The sequence below is a fragment of the Mustela erminea genome, chromosome 18, assembly GCF_009829155.1.
Source record: "Mustela erminea isolate mMusErm1 chromosome 18, mMusErm1.Pri, whole genome shotgun sequence".
Classification (NCBI taxonomy): Eukaryota; Metazoa; Chordata; class Mammalia; order Carnivora; family Mustelidae; genus Mustela; species Mustela erminea.
Window position 1 is genome coordinate 13,478,951 of NC_045631.1, and position 27,007 is coordinate 13,505,957.

Genomic DNA, 27,007 nt, shown 5'->3' on the forward strand with positions numbered 1-27,007 from the left:
GGGACTGGCTGAGCCAGCAAAGCAGGAGCCCCAGAAAAGTAGGGGCGCAACGAACAGAAAACGTGATATTTCAAGAATCGCGCAAAGTAGTCCTAACAGCAATGAAAATTAGATCTGTGATGAATAGCCTGATACTCATTTTACTGTTTTTATTTTGAAAACATGGGCCTGGATCAGGAGCAGCTGAGGACTTGAAGGGTTGCTGGCCAGCCCGGGGCAGAGGATGAGCCTATGGGCCCCTCCCTGGGCTCTTGCCCCCATCCCCCCTGCTCCCTGCTGCCATGAGACCTACTTCTCCCTCCCTCCCCTCTCACTGCCCCTTCCACCACCTGGCATCCAAAGCGCTTTCTGAGTCCCCCTTACTCTTCCTGCTCCCAAAGGTGCCGAGGCACCAGGCAGGTGGCCCTCGCTCCTGTTGCTGGTTGCATGTTCTGTGTGGACATCCTGCCTTTCTATCCTGCCTTTCCTCAAGCCAGGGAACCACTCCAGATGTTGTGAGAACTCCCAGTCCAGCCACGGCCCTGACTTCCCACCTGTGGTTTCCCACCTGTGGCCTGTGGTTTCCCTAAGTTCCGGGGCCCCAGTCTGCAGAACTCTGACCCAGGCGAACAAGAGCCAGGGCAGGCGGGTCCTCCGAGGGTTCGCGCCCCAGGCCTGGCCCTCAGAGCTTGTCCGTCTTTTCGGGGCTGCAGGAGAGGAGCGGCTCCCTCCATATCCATCACTGCACACCTCCTGTGGGCCTGCAGCGCCTCTCCCAAGTGTCCATGGTGGGGCAGGGGTGTGGGACACCCAAGTGGAGCCCCAAGTTTCATGGGGCTGCTGAGAAGTCAGTCTCCACCTGTTGTCATTCCATCAGTCCAGATTAACAGGTGTGCAGCCCCTGTCCTATCCCTCCTCACTAAGCCAGCTTCCCAGTAGCCAGCACCCCTCAAGGGCCATTTTGGGGGCAGGCAGACCCAGCAGATGGTCAGCCCAAGATGAATCCATCCAGCATATGCATGGTTCCTTGGGCACAGCCCCCAAATTCCTGCAACATAGGAGTCCTCAGGTCTCCCTGAGTTTGGGGCCATTGATGGTGGGAGGTTGGGGGGCTTATGCGCCCCTGTCCCAGGGCACCCTGCAGCTGGTGGCCAATGGGAAGACGCCAGCGGGAAGCCCTGGGAGCTCACCTTGCCTGGTGGGCACCAAATATCACAGTGGCTCTTGGGACCCAGGGCCCGTCCCAGTTTGTACGAAGCAGCAGGCGCCCAGGCCCGGCAGGCCCACGTTCTGGTCCAAGACCCTCAGCTGAGCCCTGTGGGACCCAGGGATGGGGCGTCCACGTCTTCTCTCCAGAGCTCAGTGTCTGGTGGATGGATGGACTGCAGGCTCTGCCCCCGTCCCCAGGCCGCACCCCGGTCACAGCTGCACCGGCTGGACGTAGCTCCGAGGGAAGAACCCAATGCGTCCACATAACCGGCCCCGCCACCAGTGGGGGTCAAGGTGGTCCAGGACCTCGATGATGTCCCCACGATGGAAGCTGAGCTGTGAGGAGTCCTGGGCCGAGAAGTCAAACTGGGCCTGGGCAAAGCAGGCCTGGGGGGCCTGTGTGGGGAGGAGGTGGTTAGTGGGGAATTTTCAGGAGGCCCCAACAAGAGAAGTGATTGGCTTCGGGTGGGGGAGGGCAGAATTGAACTTGAATTCGCTTCTTGCTCCGGATCCAGATAGATGGCCCCCCAACACCATGAGCCCCCAGCTGCCTGTCCCTGAATGTCTGCAGTGCAGAGACTGTGTCTGCACGGAGCCCCAGGACTGTCTGGTCCCAGGAGCTGTTGCGCTTCACCGGGCTTTGGGAGAGCATGTCGCCCACAGCTGCTCCCAGCTCTCAGGCCTGGGTTCCTGCCCTATCTACACCCCCAAGGTGACCTGGGATAAGACTCTGCCCTTTTAGGACTCAGTATCCCCAAATTGCAAATAGCAGTGGGACAAAGCTCTCTGCAGGCACGTCGGCCTGGCGCCGTGAGGATTACACCCAGTGTCCCTGCCCTGCCTGTCCCACCAGGATCTCTGTCCTGAGCCTGTGGAATCTTATCCAGGATGGGTGATAGGATCAGCAGACGGGCTCTAATGAGCAGTTCTCTGCCCAGGAAGGAGGAGGCGGTAGCATGGGTCCTAGGGGACTGAGCCAGTTCTGGAGTGATCCCACAGGGTGGGTGACCCCAGAGCCTAGGCTGGAGGAAAGCAGTGGGCGTGGGGAGCCCTCAGGCAGAGCCGCCTCCCCGCCACCCTACCCCCCTACCCACCCCTGGCCAGCTCTGTCTGACTCTGTCACGTTCTCCAGAGGCAGATCTGGCCCAGGCAGTGGAGGGGAGAGGATGGAGATCTGGGCCAGAGGCCTAGCAGGGGAACAGTTTGCTAAGACTGCGAGCTCACAGCTAAACCAGCCCCCATGGGCAGGCTGAGGAGGCCAAACATGCTGGGGGCACAGAAAAGGCATTAATGGGGGGTCTCCCAAGGCATGCTTTGACTCTCCTGGCACATGAGATCCTCGTTATCTTGGACAGTGGGGAAACTGAGGCCCAGTGGAGGACTGAACTGACCCTGAGGTCACACGTGCTGGGGGTCTAGGAACAGGCAGGACTAAAGCCTCTCTGGGGCAGCCTTGCATACCCTCCCCAGGATTTGCACTCTGGATCCTCTGCAGAGCCCAAGCTCCTGTGGGCAGTCCTAGGGTCCTGACCTTTAGCCCCAGGCCTTGCCGACACCCCCCTCCCGAAGAAAACAGCACTTGTCGGGGCTAATAACCCCGTTGGCTGCTGTCATCATTCTAATCACACCCTGAGCCCAGCCAGCACATCGCCCACGAACTCTCCTCACACTGCCCCCACCCCACCCAAGGCCGGCTCCTGGGGGCGCAGAAACTGGGACAGAGTCAAACCCACAGGTGGTCCTGGGTGAGCCTCAGTTTCTTCACTCGTACAATGGCGACGATGAGGCCCCCAGCGGACTCAGGAGGGTCGGCAAGGTAACAGGACCCTCGTGCATTCAGAAGGCCTCCTGTGACCACGCACGGCGCCGGGAGCTGAACACAAGCCAGACACGGGGTGCCCCCTGCAATATCCACTCTGCTCCTTCCCTTTCTTTCCCTCTGCGTTTTCACCCTTGCTTGTCCTCCCGCGGCACCCCCAGGATAGGACTTCAGAGCCTGGGCTGGCCCCCTCCTCTCAGAACGCAGGGCTGCGGGGGGAAGGAAGGGAGGCCACGCCCACGCCCCGTCCCAGCAGGTGTCTCCGCCCCCGCGGAGCCGCCCGCCTACCTTGAGCGGGGTCTCCTCGTCCCGCAGGAAGACCTGGCGCTGCTTGGCGATGGTGGTGGTGCGGTAGAAATCCACCAGTTCGTTCAGGGAGTTGAACTTCTCTTCCCACAGGAAGTACTTCCCAGAGGCCTCGCGTAGCACCTTGAAATGCTGCACCTGGTCGCCATAGCTGGGGGAGAGGAGCTGCCTGAGCCGGGTCCCTGGGGCGGGGGGGGGGGGGGGGGGGGGAAGCTGTCCCTGCCCGCACAGCACCCCCCCCCCCCCGCCCCGGGCCTCCCTCCTCACCCTCACCGGGAAGCTGGCCGCTCTGGCTCCCGGTGACACCTGCGGTTGGGAGAAGGGGCAGGGCCCGGGCCCACTGACCTGGCCCCAGTGGGAAACCCGGTGACTCGCCTCGGCGGTGCGGTGTGGAATTACGGGTGTGGGCGCTGGAACAGGCCCCTTGGCCGCTGTGCGACCTTGGCCAAATCACTGAACTTCTCTAAACCTCAGCTTATTCATAATGGTAGTGACTCCCTTCCAGATAAGTGTTCAGAAAATGCTGCTTATGGTTGATTAAATGGGTTCCTCTAAGAAGGAGGCGGCCAGACAGTTCCTCCTCTCCCCTAGCAGTGACATTCTCCCCCATCCCTCTCCTGGGCCTCACAGTCCCCCCTGAGGAATGAGTCCTAAGGCCATCCTGACTCAGACAAAGCCTGCCCGTGTATTGGGTGCTTCATGTCTCTTCCTACCCCATACCTCAAGAACCATCTATGGCTCCCCATTGCTCTCTGGATAAAATCTTAACACCTCAGACTCAAGATCTGGCTCGGCTACTGTGCCCAGCCTCGTTTCCTTCATACATTTCATACACTCTCTTCCCACATGCCTCATGTCCTAGGCCAGGACAGGCCATGACAGATTGGGACCGGGGGTGGTGCTGGCATGGGTTCTGACAAAGGGCAACACAAACCACTATGATTTCCCTCACTGCTGCGGAAGTGGCGGGGGCCCACCACATAGCCCAGGAGGTGCAAATCGGGGCCTTTGTACAGTGGGGAAACTGACATTCAGAGTGCAAACCATGACCTTCCCAGGGTCACATGGCAGCAAAGCCAGAGCTGGGGCCTCATGTCAAGTGTCATTCTAGCACACTCCCCTATTCTCACCATATAACAATAGGAATAATAATTATTCCAATTGTGGTATTGATAATGTGCCAGACCTTGTCATCCCAAGTCCAGGACTACTCCCTGGGCTGTGGTCCCCAGGAGCCCTTCCCTCTCTTGGCCTCTGTGCCTGGTCAAATCACAACCATCCTTCCTGTCTCTGGTCAGCTCACCTGGGCCTCAGTGTCCTCATCTGCCCAAGGAGGGGGTGAGGGGGAGACTGCGGGCAGCTGCAGGGAGAACACAGTAGACCCTCAGCTCCCCAGCAGGAAGAAGCTTTAGGAAGGTTTAGGGAGCCCAGGAAGCCTGGGGCCAGTGAGCGTGGCCATACATGTGTGCTGGGGACACAGGCGGGCCACTGGGCATGCGCTGGCCCCTTGGCCACCTGAGCCACAGTCTGTACTCTCATTTTGTGAAAGTCTAAGTGAGAACCAAACAGTGGTGTGAAGACTTGATAGTAAAAAGGCAAAAGCACCTCCTGGGTTCTAAATTTAAATCTTGTTTTATAAGCCAGGGTTTGCCCGCAGCCCAGGTTCGTATGTTAAGGGGTCCAAACCACATAGAACCCCTCTCTCTCCACTCAAACATATCTCTTTTCCAGGGCTTTGCATACATGATTCTCTCTAAATTCTTCTCCAGTTAAACTCCTACTCATACTTCAAAGCCCAGGTAAAATGGCCCAACTCAGAGGCAGAGGTCTTCTTGGGTTCCTCAGACCCTCATACAGCCTTCTCCTTCCAACCCACTTCTCTTAATGGCTTGCACGGAAAAGATAGGGAGGCAGGACTAGGCCCTGATGGTCTAGCCCAGTTGGGAAAGGCTGGACTTGGGGAACGCAGAGTCATGGCCCGAGGCTTTAAGTGCTCATCAGGGTGGTTAGTTCCTGAAAACCCTCTCCTGTTTGCTCTGAACTGTGATCCAGCCCTCCAGGGGTCCTGAAATAGACCTGACCCTCTAAGACATGTCCAGATCTCAGGGCAGTGTAGCTCCAAAGGGAGCCAGTTCCCCCGCCCCAGGAGATTCTGGGACCAAGTGGAGAAAAGATCCCAAATCTGAGACAAAGCCACTCATGTGCTGTCAGCAAGCATTGTTCCCAGGTGACTAAGCTGCTGCCGCTGTGAACCAGGGGACATGCAGGTCTCTGTTCCTGGGACGGAGCTAGGGCAGGCAGGTGGAGGGTGCTTCCTGCCCTGTCTGGCCTGCCACAGCCTCCCAGAGGCCACTCACTTTCCTTGAGACACCTATGAGCCCAATGGCTCCCAGGTGCCCTGTCCCAGCAAGATCGGGGCGGCCCCAGCCCCTAGACTTTGGTGGGGGTGCACAGGGAGGAGTGTCTCTCAATCAAAGGCTGTGCAAGTGAGAAGCCAGGAAACCAGGGACCCCAAGGACTCCGCGTCTCGGCCACCCAGTGCAGAGGCAGAAGGCTCTGATTCCAGGTGGTCCCCAGGGAGGAGCCTGGGGCATGGGCAGCCCCTCCCCTTCGGGTAAAGGGGCAGAGAAATGCCTGGTAGGTTTGTGAAGGAGATCTCAACTCCCAAGTGACCACCTGGAAAGTGAGCCAGAATGAAGTATTCCCTGCTCGCACAGGAGGATCAGCGAGTAGAGAACCGGAGATGAGGCAGGGAAGGAGCAAGGGATCCAGGACTTCTAGAACCTTCCAATCTGAGAATTGGAGAATTCTCAAATTGGAGAAGCTTGTATTGTCCAGGCCCCTTGCCTGTGTATGGTACATATCAGTGCTTTAAATGGCAGGTCTTGTCCCTTCTCCCATCTGGTCCCAGCATCCTGTCCTACAGTGTGGAGAGCGGGGCCCGGAGAGGAGAGAGGCCTGCCCACAGCCAGGATCGGCCATGCTGGTGATGCTGCTCTGCGTGGAAACTGGGCAGGGCCCCTTCTGATCAGTGACCGCACCTGTCTGAGGCCAAGCAGGGCCATCTCCATGGACGACCCTAAGGACTCAGCATCTGAGGCAGCCACCCACCTCCAGCCAGCTGATCTGTGGCCTCATGGGACCCCTGCTTGTGATTTTCCCAGGAGCACTGTCCCTTCGCTCTGCCTGGTGTTGGCCTTAGCCATCCTTCAAGGCAGGTGGTCTGAGAGCCCCCTAGATCCTCTGCAGGCTCTCCAGACCTCAAACCCTCACCCCCACGCCCTGGGTAGCTACAGGGCACAGAGGGGGACCCATATCTGTGTCCAGATGACGCTTGACACCCTGCTGGATGAACCCTCCTGAGCTGGAGAAGGAAAGGGCAGCCAGGATAGGGGTCAAAGCCTGGGTGAGGCCAGGAGAGGAAAGCTAGTCCCTGACAGTGGACCAGTGCCTGGGAGGTTCATGTGTGTGTCCCGGCCTGTGTGCCCCATGTGTCTGTGTGTGTGTGTGTGTGTGTGTGTGTGTGTGTGTGTGTGTGTTGGGGGGTCCTCTCTCTGCTCTGCCACAATGACAACACCTGTGGGTCCCTTTCTTCACAGCCATGGGTGTGTTTGTCTCTGTGTGTGACCCCCGCAGCCACCTCCCAGGGGCAGAGGGGATGGGCCTGGCCTCTGTGCTGTCCCTCAAGGACCAAGTGAGGCCCGATGCTAGCAGCAGCCTGTCCTGCCCAGCAGGTTTTTCCGGCCTGGTGGCAACGGCCACGGCAGCTAAGGGGACAGTGACAGCACAGGGAGGATAAAGAAGACTGGGGTAAGGTCAGGAGGCCCAGGACTGCCCCAGCTAGGGCCTATGGTAGGCCCTCCTGGGCGGATGCCTGTGTGCTAACTATCCACGAGATGATCTCCACGAGGCATGAGCCTTCTAACCTCTGCTTTCCCAACTGTGACAAGGGCTGGAGTAGGGGGAAGGGATTCTTAGGAGTGCAGCAGGTGTGAAATAAGATCACAGTGACCTTGGCAGGGATCCATGGATCGTCAGGACTCAGGAAAGGAGGATAGAAGGTAGAAGGGGTCTGCCCAGGCACAGAAGGTCGATGGGCACTTGCTCTGTTCTTCCTTGCTGTGTGACCTTGGATAAATTACTGCACCTCTCTGAGCTATAGCTTCCTGCCACCCAGGCTTCTGGGGATGGCTTCCTCTCCCTCTGCCTGCCTAATGGAACGCCCTCCACCTTCTGCCACTTCCTCTGTCCTGCTTCATTTCCCCAAGAGCCTTTATCATCTCCCAAGATTTCCTATAATCTGTGAATTGTTTCTTGTCTGTCACCCCAGTGGAAACGAGTGCCTAAAGGACAGAGAGCTTGGTCCTATTTTGTTCACGGCTGCATCTGCAGCACCTTGGACAATGTCTGGTGCTCCGTAAGTACTCCGTGGCCAGAGCGAACACCTGTGCATTGACTTCAGGGCACCTCCGGCCTGAAAGGCACTGGGGAACCAGCCGCAATTCACAGCAGAAGAGCCTGGATGGGAGCATGGGGCAAAAGTCACACAGCCCAGGCACTGCGCCGCAGCCTTGGTCCCCGGTCTGCTGGCTGTGCGCTCAGATGTGCCCCTGCAGCTGGAGGGGAAAGAGCCCTCTGTAACCATGTAAAGGGCAGCCAGCGTGGCCACTATCCTCCATGAGGCAGGCCGAGGCCCATAAACCCCACCTCTGACAGCCTTATGGGGCTTGGCATGAGCATGCAGGAGATGCCACGTGTCGTGGGGTCAGAGTCCCCAAAAGCCAAGTCAGCGAGGGCAGAAATCTTCTCACACATGAATCTGCACAGCTGTCACTTTACTGGATGGCCACTGGGTCCCCGGACTTTGTGATACTTGGGTTTACTGCCTCCACATTGTGGATGAAAACATTACTACCAAAAGAAAGCCAGGATCTGCCTTGCAGCAAGTTCTGAGTAAAGTCAGGATGAGAGCCGGGTCCCCTGCCACTCTGGATTTGTGGGACAGGGGGCTGGGAGGCACCGTGTGGCCTTTACAGGGAAATATAATGATAACTACTATAACTTAGCATTTTCGGAGCACTTACCATGTTCTAGGCGGCATACTAAGCACTTGACATGGATGTCCATTTTATAGATGAGGAAACAGGCTCAGAAGGATAATTTGCCGAGGGTTAGGAGGTAGGAGGTATCAGAGCTGAGATTCTTGCTCAAAAGCCCACACTCATAGCCATATACGCCCTCTGAGTCTGTTTCCTACTCTAATCCCTGCCCAGTGAACTTCCAAGGACCACTGAAACACCCCCGTGAGAGACAATGGACCAAAAATGGGAGCCGGACCTAGGTACAGCCCTGGCTCGACTGGGACGAAACCCACGGTGGAGGCCGCCACCTGGTGGCGCTGTGCACAAACTACAGCTAGCAGAGGCCAGGAAGCTCTTGCCGGTTCTGACCTTGGCTGGGGGGCTTGGCCAGGCAGGATACCTTGGGGGAGGCACCAAGGGGCATGAACTAGCATTTCTCTGAAGGACACGCCCAGACCTACTCGCCCAGACCTCTTCCCAGGACATTGGTGCTGGCTCCCCTGCTCACCAACGCTCACTGAATCCTATGAAGGTCTGTCTCCCCTCCTGGTCAAACTTGTGCTATCCAAACCCACCCCCCACTGTCCCAACTCCGGACCTTTGCCCATGTTGGTCCCTGTGTCTGCATTCCGTCTCCAATCTTTGTGCACCAAACTCCTACTCAGGCTTCAGGGCCCAGCTCAGATGTCGCCTCCTTCGCCAGGTGTCGGTGTCCCCTGTCACTGAATTCCCCTTATTTATTCATTCATCGTGGAGACCCCTGGACCAGGCCGTGTCTACTCTTCCACCACACTTGGTTTGACTCCTTTCCCTGTTCTGCTCTGTGGCGCTTGCGCGCCCTCGCGCTCTCTCTCTCTCTCTCTCTCTCTCACACACACACACACACACACACACACACACACCCTCGCGCGCGCTCTCTCTCTCTCTCTCTCTCTCTCTCTCTCTCACACACACACACACACACACACACACACACACACACACACACACACACACACACACACACAGTAGGTTGAGATGTTTGGGTCAGAAGCTGTGCTTGTGCACGGGCGGGGCTGCATTTACCAAGAAGCGCCAGAAGAGGGCAGTGCACAGGGTCTTAATGCTGGAAGTTCAGGCAGCGGATCTGTTAGCAGAGGAGGGAGGGGGATGGGGGGGCTGTTGGGGGCTGGTTGGAAGGCCCACCACCTCCCCTCAGCTAGGGCTGCAGAAGCTATCCCAGTGACTCCCCTGTGTCCCTGCTTTGCTGGGTGATCTTGGACTTTGGATTCCTGGAAGCACCCAGAGCTGGCCCAGCCCACCTGGTGGGCTCCATTCCCAGACAACCAGGCTCTTGGACAGCCAGCACATGGAAAATTGCCATTTCCTGCTTTTGCAGGAACCCAAGAGGGAAGTGGGGGCTTGGCTGTGGAGGTGGGAAGGTGACGGGGAGAAGGGAGTGGGGAAGGGAGTTACTCCAGGTGTCCACAACCATGGGCAGGGGTGGGGTCAGGACTAAGAACTCACAGCATCTCCCACACACATGCACACTGACGTTGCTCCCATTTTTAAGATGGGAAAATACAGGCTAAAGTAGGGCCAGAGCCATTCCCATCCCCTAGGGTAACCAGCCTATTCGCCGAGGTGGGTGTTGGGGGAGGGAAGAGAAAAGAGCCCATAGCTGTCTGCAGAGTTTGGAGGGCATCAGGTAAGTGCTGTGGACTCTCATGACGTTGGATCATTTTTACAACCTCCCCCCCCCCCCCCGCCCACCAGCAGCTTTCCTGACCACAGCAGTCTTCTCCACATGGGTGCCCCAGGCCCAGACGGGGAGCTCACCACCACACGGCGCTCCGGTATGCAGATCGCGCTCCACCATCAGAAATAGAAAGGGACCAGCGTACATCGCACCAGTCACAGAGCTCACCCTAGGGTCCAGAAGAGCCTGGAAGGCTCATCACCCACCTCCTCACCCCCATTAACCATCAAAGGGGTCCTGTGTTCATTTATCCTTTGGACAATCAAGCCATTGGCTGCGGACCAACTCCATCCTAGAAAGGGGATTCTTAGCGGCCACACCGTCAAGCTCCTGTGCCTCCTTCCAGCTGCAAGCCTGCCACCCCAAGACCGCTGTCCGTGACAGTGAGTGCCTCCTCTGTGCAGGCTCTGTGCCCAGTGCCCACGGAGACCCTAACTGTTGGTATGAACGTCGGCCCTGACATCACAGATCCACGGCACTCCCTGATCTGGCTACTTTTCATGCCTTCAGCCCCCACCAGAGTCTGAGATACCATCACCTCCTGCCTGGCTCCTCACTGGCCAATCATCCCTCCTCTTCACAGCAGCCAGAGGGATCTGCTGAGAAATGGAAGCCAGTCACATCTACCCCTGCTCCAGACCGTCCGTGGATCCCTATTGCTCAGAGGGAAAACTCCACCTCCTTGTCAGGATCCCCCACCTCTCTCCACCCAGCTTCTCTGCTCCAATCACGGCACCTCCTGTGGATGCCAACACACCCCCAGTGCATCCTGCCCCAGAGCCTTTAATTTGCTGTTCTGTCTGCCTAGAAGTCTCTCCTTCCAGATCCTCATTCCCGGAGACCTGGGCAGCCTCTGCTTCCAGGTTCAGATCTTTGTTCAAAGGCCATCTCCTCAGAGCAACCGTCTCTGACCACCTTGACTCCTGCTGGATGCCTTGTTCACTGTCTGTCTCCCCCACTAGGGCAGAAATTCATAAGGGCAATTGTCACTGCATTTCCCCAGCCTCTAAAATAGGTTGGCCCATGATATGAAGCTTAGTAAATAATCCGTGAATTTCTGCCTCTATACCCTACTATTCCAGGCACTGAGAACAGGAAAGACAGAGACCAGACCCCTTCCCTTCTGACTCCCATTCCTGTTTTCCAATTTCCAGCCTGGGTTCCTCCATTTCCCTCCATTTCCCTAAAGGCCTTTAGGTTTGGGTTCCACACTGCCCAGAGGCTGCCACATCATGCCCGAGGGGCTGCCCGTCACAAAGCCACACCCTTCCAGCACGGCCACCCCGCTTCAACACCAGGCACTATTCTCTTCACTCTACATCTATTGACTCAAAAATATATACATTGACTCAAATATTCCTTGTCATGACTCATTTCACATCAGAGGAAACAGGCGCAGTGAGGTTAAGTGACTGGCCCAAGGTCACACAGCCAGGAAGTGGCAGAACGAGAATACAGTCCCAAGCAGCCTGGATGCCTAGTCCATCATCTTATTTACGGCACCACGTAGCGGGACCCTGTCCCTGACTGCAGCACATCCTGGACCCCTGCCCTGAGGGCCTGGTGCTCTCCTGCCCTCAGTTGCTCCTGTCACCTCAAACCCCGGCATCCTTCTTCCTCCCCTCAGGATGAGTACTCGAGGGCTCCTCACTGTTCATAGAATACCAGCCAGACCCTTCATGCTGGCACCTGAGACCTAGCAGTGGACCCAAGACTGCTTCCCCCGCCCCCCCTCCCTGGGGTGCATGTTATTCCCCGACCTGCTTCCAAGCTCCAGCTGCCCCTCCTCCAAGGACGCCACTCCCTCCAACACCCTCTGGGAGCCCATGTCCTGTGCTTCCATGCTCAGCTCCAATGCCACCTCCCTGCCCACCCTCCTCTGCACTCCCCCAGGGGTCAGAACTCACTTCACAGAGACTGAGAACTCCCCCGGGGAGCTCTCACTCTCCCGGATCAGAAAGGCTCCCAGGTGGTTCCGCTTCATCAGAATCTCTTCGGCCAGCTGCCGGGAAATCCTGCCCGAGTACCACCTGCAGAGAGAGGGGGCAGGTGAGGGCAGTGGGAAGGCCAGGCTGCCCGCTTCTCCGTGTGCCAGGCAACCGACAGGGCTGATCTTCACAGCAGTGCCGAGACACGAGAGGTATGACTGCACCCATTTCACAGATGAGGAAGCCGAGGCAAAGAGATGCAAAGTGACAAGGCCCAAGGCTGCATGCTGCAGCAGGCAGGACCTGGGACCCAATCCCAGCATTTTGGTCCCAAGCCCAAGCCTTTCCCACCATGCCAGGCAAACATTCCCTTAGGAAAAGAGAGAAATCAAACCTTAGTGAACCTCCACCCAGCCAACCCTAGCTGAGCTCTTCTGTTTTAGATGATAGATTCTTAAAAGTGGAAAAACAAACAAACAAACATAAAAATGGATGACAAAAGTAATAGCAGCTTTGGTCTGATGAGGAAGGATCTCACCCTGCACCCATTTCATGGCTGCACAAACGGAGGCCACCTGGATTTTTTTTCTCCCAGGTACAAGTCCGTTTTCTGGATGACCACACAGAACTGGGAATGCAGAAGTGCCTGGCAAATGCTTAGAGTCTTGTAAGACCCCACACTGTCCCCCCCCACCCTAGTGACAATCCTGCCCATCTTGCTGTGTAGCCCAGGCAAACCCCCAGCTTCTGTGGATCTTGCCGCCCCTCACAGAGTCCAGGTGGTCTCTGACTGGACCCTTTATTGTGCAGATGGGGAAACTGAGGCCCAGAGCAGTCAGTGTCACATGGGGGCACCATGGCCAAGCAGGGGCGGGGTCTAGAGACTCTGTTCCTTGTAAGGCTTCCTTTCCCTCTTTCAGCAAATGTTTCCTGCGTCTGAGCTTGGCACCGGGGGCGGATGTGAGGTGGGACTTTTTTCCTGTTGTCTCAGGATGTTGCTGAGCCCTTGAAGCCCAGGACAGGGGCGACAGGTGCAGGGAGCAACCCGTGGTGTCTTGCCCTGTCTCCACTCCCCACCATATCGCCTGCCAAATGAGGATGCTGGGATTCTGTCCTGGGGCTTTTTTCTGGCAACTAACAAAGGCCTGTGCTCAAAGGCCTGAGCCCCCAGAACACTGTCAAGCGATGACAGAGTGGGGCGGGGCGGAGGGGCGCAGGTGGGTAAACATTCAGCTCCCCTGTCTCCGATGGAACATTCTGGGGAGACTGCGCTCTCTCCCCCCGATCCCCGGTGCCTGTCGCAGCCAGCAGCAGCCATCCTGTTAACACACCCCTAATGGCCGGCTCCTTCCCGGGTCACTTCCCACTCCAAAATGAAGTCCTTGTCCTCGCACTGTGTCTCAAGCCCTGGTTCTGGGGAGCTGACACCCAGACGTGGGGACCCCGGAGCCTGTTTCATGATGGATTTCCTGGGAGGGGAGGCGGTAAAAAACGGTTGCTGAGTGTGGGGGTTCAAGGCCACCATCTGGAAAGCTCAGCCCAGGTCCCTGGAGTTCGGGAGGCTGGGATAGAGGCTTCTAGGACAGAGGCTGAGTTGGGGGCCGGGGGAAGGGAGCTCCTCCACCCGGGAGCCCCCAGCAGGACACAGGAACAGGGGCCCAGTGGGGCCCCAAGTGAGCGTTTCCTGAGGGCCTGGGTGTCTCCAAAGAACCCACAAAACCCCACAGGAGGCATCAGTGTGTGGGCGCCCGTCACCCTCAAAGGCTTCTGCAACCACACCCTCTGAGGCGGCCAGCCCTGCCCCCATCGGAACAAGGCAGGGTTGGTCCTCAGGTGGCTTGAAGGACAGACAGCAGGAGCAACACGTCCAGAAGCCCCCTGAACCCCAGATCTCTCTGCCATGCCTGTGCCAACTCTTCTTAGGGCCACCTCATATCTTCCCCCATTTCCCTGATGTGGAAACTGAGGCCCGGAGAAGGGCAGGGATTCCCCGAAAGGTTGCCCAGCCGGTCCCTAGCCTCAGGCCCTCCCCCAGGGCTACCCCCTCCCCATGTCTGGGGGGTACAACCTGGGGGGGCAGTGGGGACCCACAGCACAGGGCTGCAAATCCCATGCAGACTCTTGCCGTCTGTGTGTGCCTGCAAGAACCGTTCAACCTCTCTGTGCCTGTCTCCTTGTCCATGAGATGGTGATGGTGGCACCCAGCTTGCAGTGCCCCTGGGAGACTGGGGACCCTCATGAACTAGCTCACACCCCTTCTCCCGCAGCACTCCCTTAGGCCGTCCCTGGCAAACATCTACTCTAACACCCAGGCCCAGGTGTCAGCTCCCTGGGGCACCTGGTCCCCTGGCCAGGCAGGGGAGACAGTGAGTCCTTAGGGAAGGAGCGGGGCTGATGTAGGCCGAGTAAGGCCTTCTGGGACCCCAGCTCTCCCCTGCCCCACCCCACACCCTGGGGCCTGACGGGCTGAGTCAGATGCTAAGCTGGCGTTCTCCCCAGCTATTTCGGGGCCTCGGGCAGGTGCTGAGGTTAGCGGACAAGGCACCAGGCCTGGCCTCTGATGGGTTGGTCAGGGGCCTGAGCTCTGTCACTGCTCTGTCCCAGACACCAGTGACCAGAACTGATCCCAGGGACCCCCCGGAGATCAGACACCGGGACCCTCCATGGCTTCCTATGGGTGGAGTCTCGTCTCAACCCCCAGCAGCTCCCAAGTCCTGGCCTTGTGCTGACATCTGCTCAAGGCTTCCCAGCAGCTTTGGGACTTCTGGGCTTCCGGCCTTGGCCGGGACACTTCCTGCCCCTGAAAATATCAAGTCTTCCTGACCCCACCCCACCCCCAGCCTGCAGGGGGTCACTCTGTCTGTGGTTGCTCCCCGGGGCACCTGGCATCTCACCATGCCCCTCCGCTGGCACCCTCCCTTTATTGACAGAAAGGCTGTAAAAGGCCAAAGGGGCAGACCCCTGACCCTGTCACTTGGTGTAGCGGGCCGCTGCAGGGCCTGGATCTGGGGGGAGCTGCAGCTCAGCATACCGACTAGGGGCGGCGGCTTCCGTGTAAGAGGCCCGGGATGCCTGGAGCCCAGACGGGGGTATAGCGGGGACCTGGGTGGGATGGGGCTTCCCCAGCACAGGAAGCTGGAGGCGGGGCAGCTTCGGAAATAACTCGAAGACAGATGAAGAGGAAACACCCCCAGGCCTGCCCAGGCCCTGCACCTCTTGTATACTGCGGGCCCCCCCCCACCACCACCCTGCCCCCCCACATACATCTCGTGGTCTCTGGCCTGTCCGCTCGAGCCGTGTGGCCGGATCATGGTCCTCCACATCCAACTGACACCCTCCCCAGCTCAGCCATCTCTGCTCTCCCCACCATCCCAGGCCTGCCATTTGAGGCCCTCCTGGTGGTCTCACTGCCATGGGTTTGCCCTCATCATCCTCCCTGTCCCCTCTCCCAGGAATGACTTTCTCCTGTTCTACCTAGCTAATTCCTATGCACCCTTCAAAACCTCATTCGGTGCTACCTCTTCTGAGAACCCTTCCCCAGTGACCTCAGGGTTGACTATGTTCCTGTCTTGGACTTTCTTTATGTCCCATCTCTCCCCCGGGTTGGGGCTGTTCCAACTCCAGCTGCTTCTCCTGTGTCTCCAGCATCACCCAGGTGACCCCCACCCCTGGGGCCGTGGCTAGTGTTTGATTAATGATCGAGTGAGAGACTAACTCCATCAGCATCTCAAGAAGATCTAGTTGGTTTTTCCATAGGTTCTTGGCCACTGGGGCCTGTTTTGGGACTGGGCTATGCCCCAGCCATTCCCAGAGCAGCGGGCTGGGATGCCACCTGCTATGAGCCTGATGGGGGCTTCCCTATGCCCCACACATGACTTTCACTCTGCCTCAGTCCCAGGGCATTGGTCTGCTCGGCTAGTGTTCAGCTCCCCTCCAAACCCCAAAGGCAGGACCTACAGGATCTGCTTCCGACCCTTGCCTGCCCCCCTGTCACCCCTCCCTTGTCCCCCTCACTCATCCTCACACAGGCTGAGCTAGCCTCTTAAAGAGAGCTCTAGAATCCTCTGCAGTTTGAAACCTCGGCCCTCCTTGTGTTACAGATAGGGAAACTGAGGCCTCCTTGTGTTACAGATAGGGAAACTGAGGCCTGAGGTCTCCTAGAGGAGACCACACGGCAGCCAGTGGCCCAGCCAGCCCAGAGCTGGGGGCCCCGTCCCTCCAGTACCCTCCTGGATGTTCCCCGGTGTCACAGGTTGTGGCTTGGACCGGCCCTGACTCTGCCACCTTCTGGTACTCCCATCTCTGTCCCCTGCTCCTGCTCAGGATAGAGACAGGGGACCTCAGGCAGATGAGTGGAAGCGAGGCGAGGAATCCCCGTGCCTAAGGGGTGCACCAGGACTGAGCTTTTCAGGCAGCTCAGCTCAGCCTGGGCCAGGCCAGGTGGGGACACTGGCTGCAGGGGTTGGGGTAGGGGAGCCCCTAGGATAGATATATAGCCACTCACGGGTGAGGCTTGACACGGATGTAGTTCTTGGGAATAAAGCCCTCAGCGCCTCGGAGCTCAGCCTTGTACCAGTTCTGGTCGTCTTCCATATTCAGAATCTGTGGGCAGTAGAGACAAGGTCACTCGGGTAGCTGCCATGGGCTGAGGCCCTGTTGTTCAGGGACCCCAGGTAGGGGGTCCCAGGACCCATTTCACAGAGGAGGGCTGGGAACCTGCCCAGGCCCACAAGGGCTGAGTCTGATGTCACAGGCATGTCCCCAGGAGGGTCACAGACTCCCCAGGCTGGACAGTTGGGGACCCAGAATGTGGGTCAGTGGGTTGAACTTTGGGGGGGCTGGAGCTGGACTCTCAGGATCTGTCCCCCCAGAGCCCTGGCAGACCATGCAGTCTTGGGAGGCAGGCACCCCGGGGTGCCGCAGTTCCTGAGCTGTCCCCTGAGCATGGGGACTCCACAGCATCTGTATGCCACGCACTGAGCCGTGGGGTGGAGGTCTGAGGTCCCCCAGGAGGTCGGGGAGTCCCAGCCCCAGCTCGGCTCCTCCTGATGGTTCACCAGGGGTCACTTGCCTTTAAACCCCTATAATCTGAGTTCACGGGCGTCATTTCGGGAAAGTGGGGATTCAGGCACCAGTGAGCAGACAAGGGAGGCCTCTGGGCTATGATGAGGCTGCGGCCCAGCCTGTTCAAGCCACATGGGCCCCTTGTCCATGGCGTGAGGCCTCTGCAGACCCACAGGTGGGCCGAGAGGAACTGAAACAGTTGAGTGGGGGTGAGTGTCGCCGTGGCTGAGCAACCAAGCAGCCACAGGGATGAACGGGCTGGGCCTGGGGAGTGGGTACAGCATGAACCCTGGGGCGCCTTCCTCCTTCCCCTGGGCCAGCCTCCCACATGGGACAGCTCGTCACCAAAGGCTGCAGATAAGGCTCGTGATGCCCAGAGGAGGCAGAGCCTGTACAGCAAGCCAGCAGCCTGGGGTCTGGGAATTTTAACCCCACTCCACTCCCCACTTGTGTCCAGACCCAAGGCCAGGGGAGCATCTCTCCTGTCGGTCTTGGAGCAGGTGCCAATATTGGTACAATCCTAGTGGGTATTTGTTGAGGGAAAGAGAAAAAATCAGATATACAACAGCATCCCAAGGAGAGGGCATTTGGAGGAGCAAAGGCTCAGGGGCAGGCTGATGCAAAGCCATCAACTTAGTTTGATTTTGCTGGGAAGAGCTGAGAGTTGCTGCCTTGGGCCCAGGCCTTGCAGACAAGCACCTCCTTATCTGTCTGCCAGGCCCCGTTGAGCTCCTTCCTTCCTGACTCTGCAGCCTGGGCAAGGTCAACAGCCCCGAGGGGGTGGACGGAAACAGGTGGCTTACTCAGGACAACTTTTGCTGAAAACAAAACAAAACAATTCTCTGACTTAATAGGACGCTTAAAACCTGTCAGCTGCCTTCCATGGACATGAGTTCAAGGATGATGCCTGGGAGCCTGGGGCTGCCCTACTCTGTTGTCTTCTGACTCTCTCCACAGTCCTGCCCTCTGTTTCTTCATCTATGAAATGGGCACATTCATGGCCTATGCTGAATGCAGCAGTGTCGAACTACAAAGTCCCCTGTGGCCATGTGAATGTCCTATCTCAAATAGAATCTTTGTTTTATTTTATTTTGTTTTGTTTTCCTGCCATCCCAATCTGAGGACCCAGAAATGTTCTCATTGGTCACATGAACGGAATTCTTTTTTTTTTTTTAAGATGATATTAATTTGACAGAGAGAGAGAGAAAGAGAGAACAAGCGAAGGGAGTAGCAGGAAGAGGGAGAGGGAAAAGCAGACCTCCTGTGGAGCAAAGCCCAAAGTGAGGCTCGATCCCAGAACTCTGGGATTATGACCTGAGCCGAAGAGAGACGCTTAACCAACTGAGCCACCCAGGCGCCACAGGAGCTGAATTCTTAATAGTCACATGGTTCAAAGGTTATAAAACCCCCTGAGACATGAGAATCTGCACAAAGGAAAGGGACCAGCTCCTCCCTGGGCAAAATCCACAGCTTGGGCTGCCCCCAAGCCTTTTTTCCCACCGTGCCCTCCACCTGGGAGGCTGTCCTACCCCTGGCCAAGGCATTCACTTCTCAGCTATGACCTGAGCACCTACGGTGTGTCAGACACCATACAAAGTACTAGGGAGACAGCAGGGAACAAGGAGCTTCCACAGTGGTGGGCAGAGGAAGAAAATAAAGAAGGAAGGAAACCAGTTCACAGGTAATTCAATGTAGTGGTTAAGTGCTCTGAAATTGATTGAGGGCTGGGCATTGTCGACAGTGGGTAGATGGGGTGGTCGAGAGAGTCCTCTCTGAGGAGCTGATGTGTGAACTGAGGCCCAAGTTATAAGACGGAACGGGATGTGAGAAGATATGGGGAACAGTATCCAAGGCCGAGGCAACAATCAGTGCAAAGGTCCTGAGGTGGGAGCTGTTCTCAGAACAGAGAGGAGGCCAGTGTGCCTGGAGTAGAGGCGGGAGGCAGCACTGTAAGGTGAAGTGAGGAAGGCGGGCAGGGTCAGAGGATGTAGGTCTTGTAGGCCCCAGGAAGCAAGTGAGAGAGATCTTACTTCAAAAGCCAAGAGAGGCCATGGAGGGGCATCAGGAGAGGCTCGGGCTCTGAGTCATGGCTGTCGTGGGGGGATGGGGACTGCTGGGAGTGGGGGTGGTGGGAGCTTCTGCACTGGACTAGCTGGGAGCTGGGGAGACCCCCCGGGGGGGGAGGCGGGGGGTGTGTGGAGAAGTGGTGTCAGGGTCGGGAGAGGTGTCAGCAGAGTCGCTGACGGGACTCAACGACGGGCTGTGCACAAGACAGGTAGGGAGCAGCCAGGACAAGTCCAGGGCTTGGCATCTGCAATGGTGGCCATTAACCACTGTGGGAAGGGCTCCCGGGGAGCAGGTTAGGGTGCTCAGGGTTGACTGCCCTGGGTCAGAGGTGCCATTGACCTTCCCTCTGGAGATGCCAAGGAGGCTGTGGGCTCCCTCAGTCTGGGTCTTGGAGGCCAGGTCATTCACCCAGGGATGGGGGTGAAGCCACTAGCTACGTCCCTCCTCCAGCTGGGAGCAATGGGGTACTTTGTCCCCAGAGGTGCCTGCTCTGACAAGGAGGACGTTTTGTTCCAGAGCCATATGTCCATTGGGGGCCATTTGTCCAGAGTGGATGCACCTGCCACCTACACTTCCTCCAACATCAGAGCTCGGATTTATTGATCCACCGGGGCTCCCTTGGGCCGGGATCGACCTGAGGGCCCTGCTGTGACAGGGTCCGGCCTACAGGGGGCGGTCGAGAAACACTCGCCGGAAGAGTTCATGGGATGGCTCTAGGAGGAACCGCTCACCCGGCTCCAGCCAAGCCCAGCCCAGCTAGGTAAAGGGGGCCAGCAGACCAACACGCTGAAGCCTGGCCAGGGAGAAGAGGGGACACAACGTGACAACCCAGTCACGTTTTTACTGTTATACAGAGAGAGGGTTTCACAGGAGTGGGGCGGCTGAAGCATCTCGGGGACAAAATTTAAGGCGGCATCAAGAAACTCAGCCATGAAGATAAAGAATATTTTAAGACAAGATGTTTAAAAAAAATCAGATTAGGAGCACCTGAGTGGCTCAGTGGGTTAAGCCTCTGCCTTCAGCTCAAGTCATGATCTCAGGGTACTGGGATCAAGGCCCACATCTGGCTCTCTGCTCAGCAGGGAGCCTGCTTCCCCCTCTCTCTGCCTGCCTCTCTGCTGTCAAATAAATAAATAAAATCTTTAAAGAAAATCAAATCAATGCAAAAACTATTATGTTCATGAGCTAACAATAATCTATCAAGATCAATCCATTAACAAAACAACGGTAGGTAGGGTGCTCATCGTGTAAGCTGTTACCCACTGAGACAGATGGGTCCAAATCCCCTTGTGCTGTATCTCTTTAATTTTTCTTCAAATCTAAAACTGTTCTGAAAATTAAAGTCTGTTTAAAAGTTAATGCAAGGGGCGCCTGCATGGCTCAGTGGGTTAAGCCTCTGCCTTTGGCTCAGGTCATGATCCCGGGGTCCTGGGATCGAGCCCTGCAACAGGCTCGCTGCTCAGCAAGGAGCCTGCTTCTCCCGCTCCTCCCCACTCGTGTCCTCTCTCTCTGTCCAATAAGTAAAATCTTAAAAAAAAAAAGAAAAGAAAAGAAAAGAAAGTGGTAATATAATAGCTCATGGCTCATGTCCCCAAACCAAACACTGCTAGTTTTTCAGGTCATTTTTTCCTAGAAAGATCTTTTTTTGGGGGGGGGGGTTGCAAATCCAGTGCACGATGGGCAGTTTTCCTTCCACAAAATTCATCCCTCCACAAAATGAATACCTATTGATTATCTGTGTAGAGTTGATCCTCCATGTGGATATGTTTGCATTCTGCTTTTTGCTATCGCATCATGAGATTTTTTTATGCCATTAAGCGCCCTCCCCAAATAGCATTTTCAGGGCTGTACGATATTTGATACCATCCCTAGGTAGGCAGTCTAGGTTGATTTCACACTGCAAACTAGCACCAAATTCCCCACCCCTCACCTGCTTCATTCTTCCCCATGCACTGTCTCTGTCAGACAAATTCTGTATGTTATTAATCTGGTTTGTGGCCCTCGTCTGCCACCAGAATCTCAGCTTCCTGAGCGGTAAATGTGCCCGTTTTCTCCTTGCCGAGTCACCACTACCTAGCAGAAGACCGCGGACACACTGAGTCCTCCCTGAGTTCCCGTGAGAGAACACACATACATCTCTGACCATATCTCAATTTCCCAGAGGCAGAATTTCTGGGTTATAGGATATGGAGAGTCTCATGGCTTTTTATATGTTCCCCAAGTTCCCTGCAGAATGACTGTGTCACTTTACCTGTCCACCACTCCCCTGTAAAAGTGCACATTTTCCCACACCCTCAATAACCTGGGAGATTCTTTTTAAAATAAAATTTTGCTGATCTGGCAAATGGAAAACAATTACTTGCTTTGGTTGCATGGCTTTTGTTATTGGTGAAATTGGACACTTACTTGCTTACATTGCTTCCTTGGCAATTTCCCCGTTCATAGCTTTGCCCACTTTTCTAGTACACTGTTTGTGATTTTCTTATTGATTTATAAGAGCTCTTTACATATTAAGGACATTAATATTTTGTCATGACTTTTTTTCTTAGTTTAGCCATCTTCATTTCTTACCTAGTAGACTGCAAGAGTCCCTCTCTGCTTCCATTCCTGTCAATCTGTTATCTTTTGGAAATGTAAATCTGATCACATTTTTTCCTCCAGTAAAAACTTTCAGTGAGTACACATCAAATTTGAAATGAAATACAAATCTTTCACAGGCCCTGATGCCTGCCTCCTCCCAACATCATCCTTACCCTCTTGTTCTCACTCACTGCTCTTCAGCCACAGACCTTTCAACTCTTCAAACACACTAATATGGTCCTACCACAGGGCCTTTGCACCAGCTGTTTTCCACCCCGCACCTGGTGCTCTCTTCCCCCGGCTCTTTGCATGGCTGATTCCTGCTCAGCCTTCAGGGCTAGGCTAAGGTGTTATCTCTCTCTCTCTCTCTCTTTTTAAAGTAAGCTCTAGGCCCAGTGTAGGGCTCGAATTCATGACCCCAAGATCAAGAGTCTTATGCTCCTGATTGAGCCAGCCAGGGGCTCCTAGGTCTTAACTCTTTCAAAAGACTGTCCTAACCACCCCATCTGAACCTGTCCCCCTGCCCGGTCCCACTCACTTTCACTCTCATCCCATCTCCCTGTGTTGATTTCTTCAGTCCATTCATCACCGCCCTACATCACTCACTCTCTGGAATGTCAGCTCCCAGAGGGCAGAGACTTTACTTGGTTCCTTGTTATAGCCCCTGCACTTAGAACAACGCCTGGCACAGGGTACGTGCTCAACAGCTTGACAAATGTTTGTGGAGGGAAGGAAGAAAAAGGCAGGTCTTGGGGTGCCTGGGTGGCTCAGTGGGTTAAGCCTCTGCCTTTGGCTTGGGTCATGATCTCAGGGTCCTGGGATTGAGCCCCGCACCGGGCTCTCTGCTCAGCGGGGAGCCTGCTTCCTCCTCTCTCTGCCTGCCTTTCTGCTTACCTGTGATCTCTGACAAGTAAATAAATAAAATCTTTTAAAAAAAAAAAGGCAGGTCTTCCCACCGCCTGGCATTCCTCCAATATTCTTTGAGCCTGAAGGGTCCCCTCCCCAACCCTCCCTAGTCTCTGCGGACACAAGATGCAAATCCCACTTCAAGGGATGCTCCCATTTCAGCTAACACATTAATGATTCCGCCATTCCTTCTCTCCTGCAACATTCTCCACGTTTGTTTGTTTTATTTAAGATTTTATTTATTTATTTGTCAGAGAAAGAGATTGAGGGGAAGGGGCAGGCAGAGAGGGGGAAGCAGTCTTCCTGCTGAGCAAGAAGCCCAATGCAGGGCTTGATCCCAGAACCCTGGGATCATTACCTGAACCAAAGGCAGACGTTCAACCAACTGAGACACCCAGGCATCCCCATTCCCCATGTTTTATTAGGAGCCTACTGTGGGCCAGGCCCTGCTTTACGTCCTGGTGTTCCGGTGTGCTCCTGGCCTCGTGAACTCACTCTTTCCTTAGCGAGCACCTCTGTTAGAAGCAAACGCGCTGGGAGTTGCCTAATGCTTTACCAAAAGCTAGTGGGAAACATGACTCATCTTGGGGTGGGGGTCATGGGTGCAGGAATCTGGGAGGGAAGTGGAAATGTCATTTTCTTTACACAGTTGCCTTGGGGGATCCCTACTGACCCCCCCAACCCCCCACCACCACTCACCAGTCACTCTGAGCCCCAGCTGGAGCTAGCCCCCTACCCCGTTCTTATTTCTTCATTGTCCCACTTCCCACCGAGCCCCAAATCTGAGTCTGAAAACTGCTCTCAAAGTAGTCAGTGAGGTCTTTGAACTAGACCCAGCTCTCACAGGATGTCTCCTGTCCTGACCAGGTAGTGCTGGTGTTAAGCCTACCCATGTTCCCCGAAGGCCACATGTCCCCAGGGCCCCCAACCAGCCACTCACGTGGACATAGGTGCTGGCATCCTGGCAGAGAGAGGAAGGGGATTCCATAAGTGGACATGGTTCCACATTCCCAAACCCGTACCCAGGCTGTTCAGTCTCACGGGGACAGAACAAAGGTTCCAGAATCAACTGGTGTTATGACTTTCTTTGCCCTTTCCTTCATGCTGTTGGGAAGTTCCTTCTCTACCTTTTTACCTTCCCTCCCAACCCCCAGAGTGTGTACACTTCATCCTGAAAGCTTTTCTATCCCTCCCTCCCTCCCTCTTTGCAACTGTCTTTTCAAACTCTTCCCAGGAAAACCGGGAGGCCTGGGGTTGAACAGACTCCTGCCAGGCACCATGCTAATGTCTCCTTGAATCCTCACAACACACCCCCGCTTGTGAAGGACAGGTCATAGTTATCTCCCCATTTCCGAGATGGGGCCACTGAGGCTCAGCTGGAGGAGGTAGCTTGTCCAGAATCACACAGCCAGTACCTGGAGAAGCTGGACTCTGTCTGGGGTGTCCGGGGTAGGGGGGTGTCCTGGGCCTCTGATTCTTAACACCCTCCCAGCTCAGCCCAGCCCAGCCCAGCCCCCCTACCTTGAGCGTGTCCCCTTTGTTGAAGGCAAGCTCATCACTTTCCGTGGCCTGGAAACTGTACAGGGCCACGGACTCCATCCCGCTGTCCCCAGGCCCCAGCAGCTGGGCTCCAAGCAGGGTCAGCTCTTCCTGCTTCCTCTGCAGTCGAGGACCCGAGGACCCGTCTTCCTTTGTTTTGAGAGCGTGCTGGGCTTTTGAAGCTGCCCCTGAGGGAGGGGAAACAGGAAGCTGACATGTCACGGAGCACGGCGAGCCTATGAGCGGCTGGGCCTCTAACTTGGACCCCCAAAGGCCAGGTATGACTCTTGGGGATTCCCCGGGGAGCCCTGGGAGTGGGTCCCCTCTTCCACCCATGTCACAGATGAGATACGGAGGTTTCCAGAGAACAAGAGCTTTCCTGGCAGCTTAGGCAATATGTCTCATGGGCCCAGCCACCCCCACCGGCTTGCCCGCCACGTTTTCTGAACTCCGATGCCTCTCAGGACTCCCCAGGGCCTGCCTCCCCAACCCCAGCTCCTTGCCTGACATTCAAGGCTCTTCCAAGCCACTACCCCCACCCACCAGACTCCTCTCCAGATCCATCCTTTGTTATCCCCTTGCCCTGTGAACAAACACTGGGCTCCACCCTGCTCTTTCGTGCCCCTTCCCTCTGCACATATGTGACCTTCCCCTTTCTCTTCCCAGGAGACTCCTATGCATCCCTCAAAGCCCAATTCAAAAGGTGCCTCTTCCAGTTTAAACACTGGACGTCCTCTGTCCAATTGAGATCCTAAGGTCAAAAAGAACTGCCAATAAATCTTGACCTCTCATTAGTAGGTTTGTCACGGGATGTGGTATCAGGGTAACAATTCTGCAACAACTGTGTATTACGGGAAAGAGCATCAGTGGATAAATGCGGTGGCATTGCTCCAAACCCTGGTTCTTTCTGGGAAAGAAAGGAGACACAAACCGGGAAAGGCAAAGCAAGGAAGAGCCCCGTGGCGTTGGATGGGAACTGGATGGCTCAATGTGAAAGCATGCTGTTTTCGGTTTGTTTTTGGTTTTTTTTCTGTAAAGGAGTTTTTCCTTCTTTGTTTATATCAATGTGGTTACATTTGGCCTTCCTGTTTTCGTCAATGGGTTCGAATCCATTACTACGATGATTGATGTGGGATGCTCAAACCGTCCTGGATTTGGCCCATGGGACCCTTTTCAAGCTGCCTCCTTGTCCTTCTGCCAAGTGCCCATCATTCTCTGGGCACTTCCTTTGACCAGTATGTTCCAGGCCCGTTGAAGCCTTTTCCTGCGTCAGCCTAGAATCAGCTGCCTTGGAGAGGATCCTAACACCAGGATCGAGCTGGTGTTAGCTGAGAGTGTTAATGCTTCTAGACACACGAGAGAGAAACACAGAGCTAGGGGGGAGAAACACACACGCACACATGCACACACATACACACACACACACACATACACATACACACTCATGTATAAATATACTCCTGTATGAACTCATTACATACGTTGATATGAAAGAGCTCATTCTAGATGAGTCTCAAGAAATATATTTCCTTGTGGACAGAGTATGTCCATATTTCTACGTTCAGGTCTCTGTGTGTCTGTCTAGTTCCAGATAATAGATTAAAAACCATGAACTCGGGGCGCCTGGGTGGCTCAGTGGGTTAAGCCGCTGCCTTCGGCTCAGGTCATGATCCCAGGGTCCTGGGATCGAGCCCCGCATCGGGCTCTCTGCTCAGCAGGGAGCCTGCTTCCTCTTCTCTCTCTGCCTGCCTCTCTGCCTGCTTGTGATCTTTCTCTCTGTCAAATAAATAAATAAAATCTTTAAAAAAAAAAAAAAACCATGAACTCAAGCAGATATGGATCAATGAGCGCGGGGGAGCGTTGAAGCCTGTCCTTTGCCCTCCACAGCTTTGTGGAAGGCTGGAAATTTTCTATGTAGAAAGTGGATAGGCTCTATGTGAACTATGTGAGCAAACTATATTTAGCTCAAAATAAAAGGTTTATGTAAAAACAAACAAACAAAAAACAAACAAGGGGCACCTGGGTGGCTCAGTCGTCAAGGGTACTCCTTCGGCTCAGATCTTGGGGCCTGGGATTGAGCCCCGCATGGGGCTCCCTGATCGGCGGGAAGCCTGCTTCTCCCTCTCCCACTCCCCCTGCTTGTGTTCCCTCTCTCGCTGTGTCTCTCGCTGTCAAATAAATAAATAAAATCTTTAAAAACGAAACAAAACAAAACAAACAAAAGTCATGGGGCAAAAAGAGGAACACGGCAGAAGCTGTGACCTACCCCGGAGCCCCTAGGGCTTGGCCAGCTCCCCACAGCCCTTTGCCAGTCTCCCCTCCAGGCCCCTCCCCGTCTTCCGCTCAGACCCCAGCGTGACAGGATGTTACAAGGCTCTTTCCGGCTCAGTTTCAGCTGAGGTTTCAAAGCCTCAGAATGGGGCAGCCAGGGGTTGGGGGGCACCCCCTCCCCAAGCTTGAGATGCCTAGAGGCAGGCGTGGGCAGCATTCTTCTTAGGAAGCCAAGCATGCATCCCCTGGGGTTTGGGGGGCCAGCCGGCTGGCTTATTTGGTGTTTTTCAAAGTCTTTATTCTGTGCCAAGTCACACACACAAAAAGGTGAGTGGCTCTCCAAAGGGCCACGGAGAGTATGTGGCCGGGCTGAGGGCAGAGAGTCAAGCCTGGGCAGACCTGAGCCAGGCCGGGCCATGACCCCAGTGCTGCCCGTGACCTTGGCCTGGAGCCTGAGCAGCACACAGTGAGCAAAGAGAGCCAGGCTGGGGGTGAGGCACAGATTCAGGAGTTCAAATGG

The 27,007-nt window shown here is 55.7% G+C and overlaps 1 protein-coding gene and 1 long non-coding RNA gene across 3 annotated transcripts; one reads left to right on the forward strand and one right to left on the reverse strand.

The window, feature by feature from the left end:
- Window positions 1-120: 120 nt before the first annotated feature.
- Window positions 121-26,345, reverse strand: GRAP (GRB2 related adaptor protein). 2 transcript variants are annotated; one of them, XM_032319590.1, is made up of 6 exons: window positions 26,236-26,345; window positions 24,199-24,404; window positions 16,565-16,662; window positions 12,040-12,162; window positions 3,296-3,464; window positions 121-1,584 (listed from the first exon to the last, which is right to left on the reverse strand). In XM_032319590.1, the coding sequence occupies exons 2-6, from the start codon at window positions 24,274-24,276 to the stop codon at window positions 1,399-1,401; spliced, it is 654 nt and encodes a 217-aa protein (XP_032175481.1). In that variant the 5' UTR covers window positions 24,277-24,404; window positions 26,236-26,345; the 3' UTR covers window positions 121-1,398. The 2 variants fall into 2 exon arrangements, with proteins under 2 accessions (XP_032175481.1, XP_032175480.1); XM_032319589.1 differs by lacking the exon at window positions 26,236-26,345 and having other exon boundaries at window positions 24,199-24,951.
- On the forward strand, window positions 24,409-25,122 carry LOC116576995. Its single transcript, XR_004280362.1, has 2 exons — window positions 24,409-24,494; window positions 24,883-25,122. It is a non-coding gene; the product is annotated as an uncharacterized LOC116576995 (long non-coding RNA).
- Window positions 26,346-27,007: the final 662 nt, after the last annotated feature.

What these genes read in the sequence shown, in the direction of transcription:
- GRAP (XM_032319589.1), bottom strand. Translation starts at nt 24,552, where the DNA reads ATGGGTGGAAGAGGGGACCCACTCCCAGGGCTCCCCGGGGAATCCCCA. An exon ending in ACAAAGGGGACACGCTCAAG is followed by an intron (nt 16,663 to 24,198) that starts GTAGGGGGGCTG and finishes TACTGCCCACAG; the next exon opens with ATTCTGAATATGGAAGACGA. An exon ending in GAGTTCTCAGTCTCTGTGAA is followed by an intron (nt 3,465 to 12,039) that starts GTGAGTTCTGAC and finishes CCTCTCCCCCAG; the next exon opens with CTATGGCGACCAGGTGCAGC.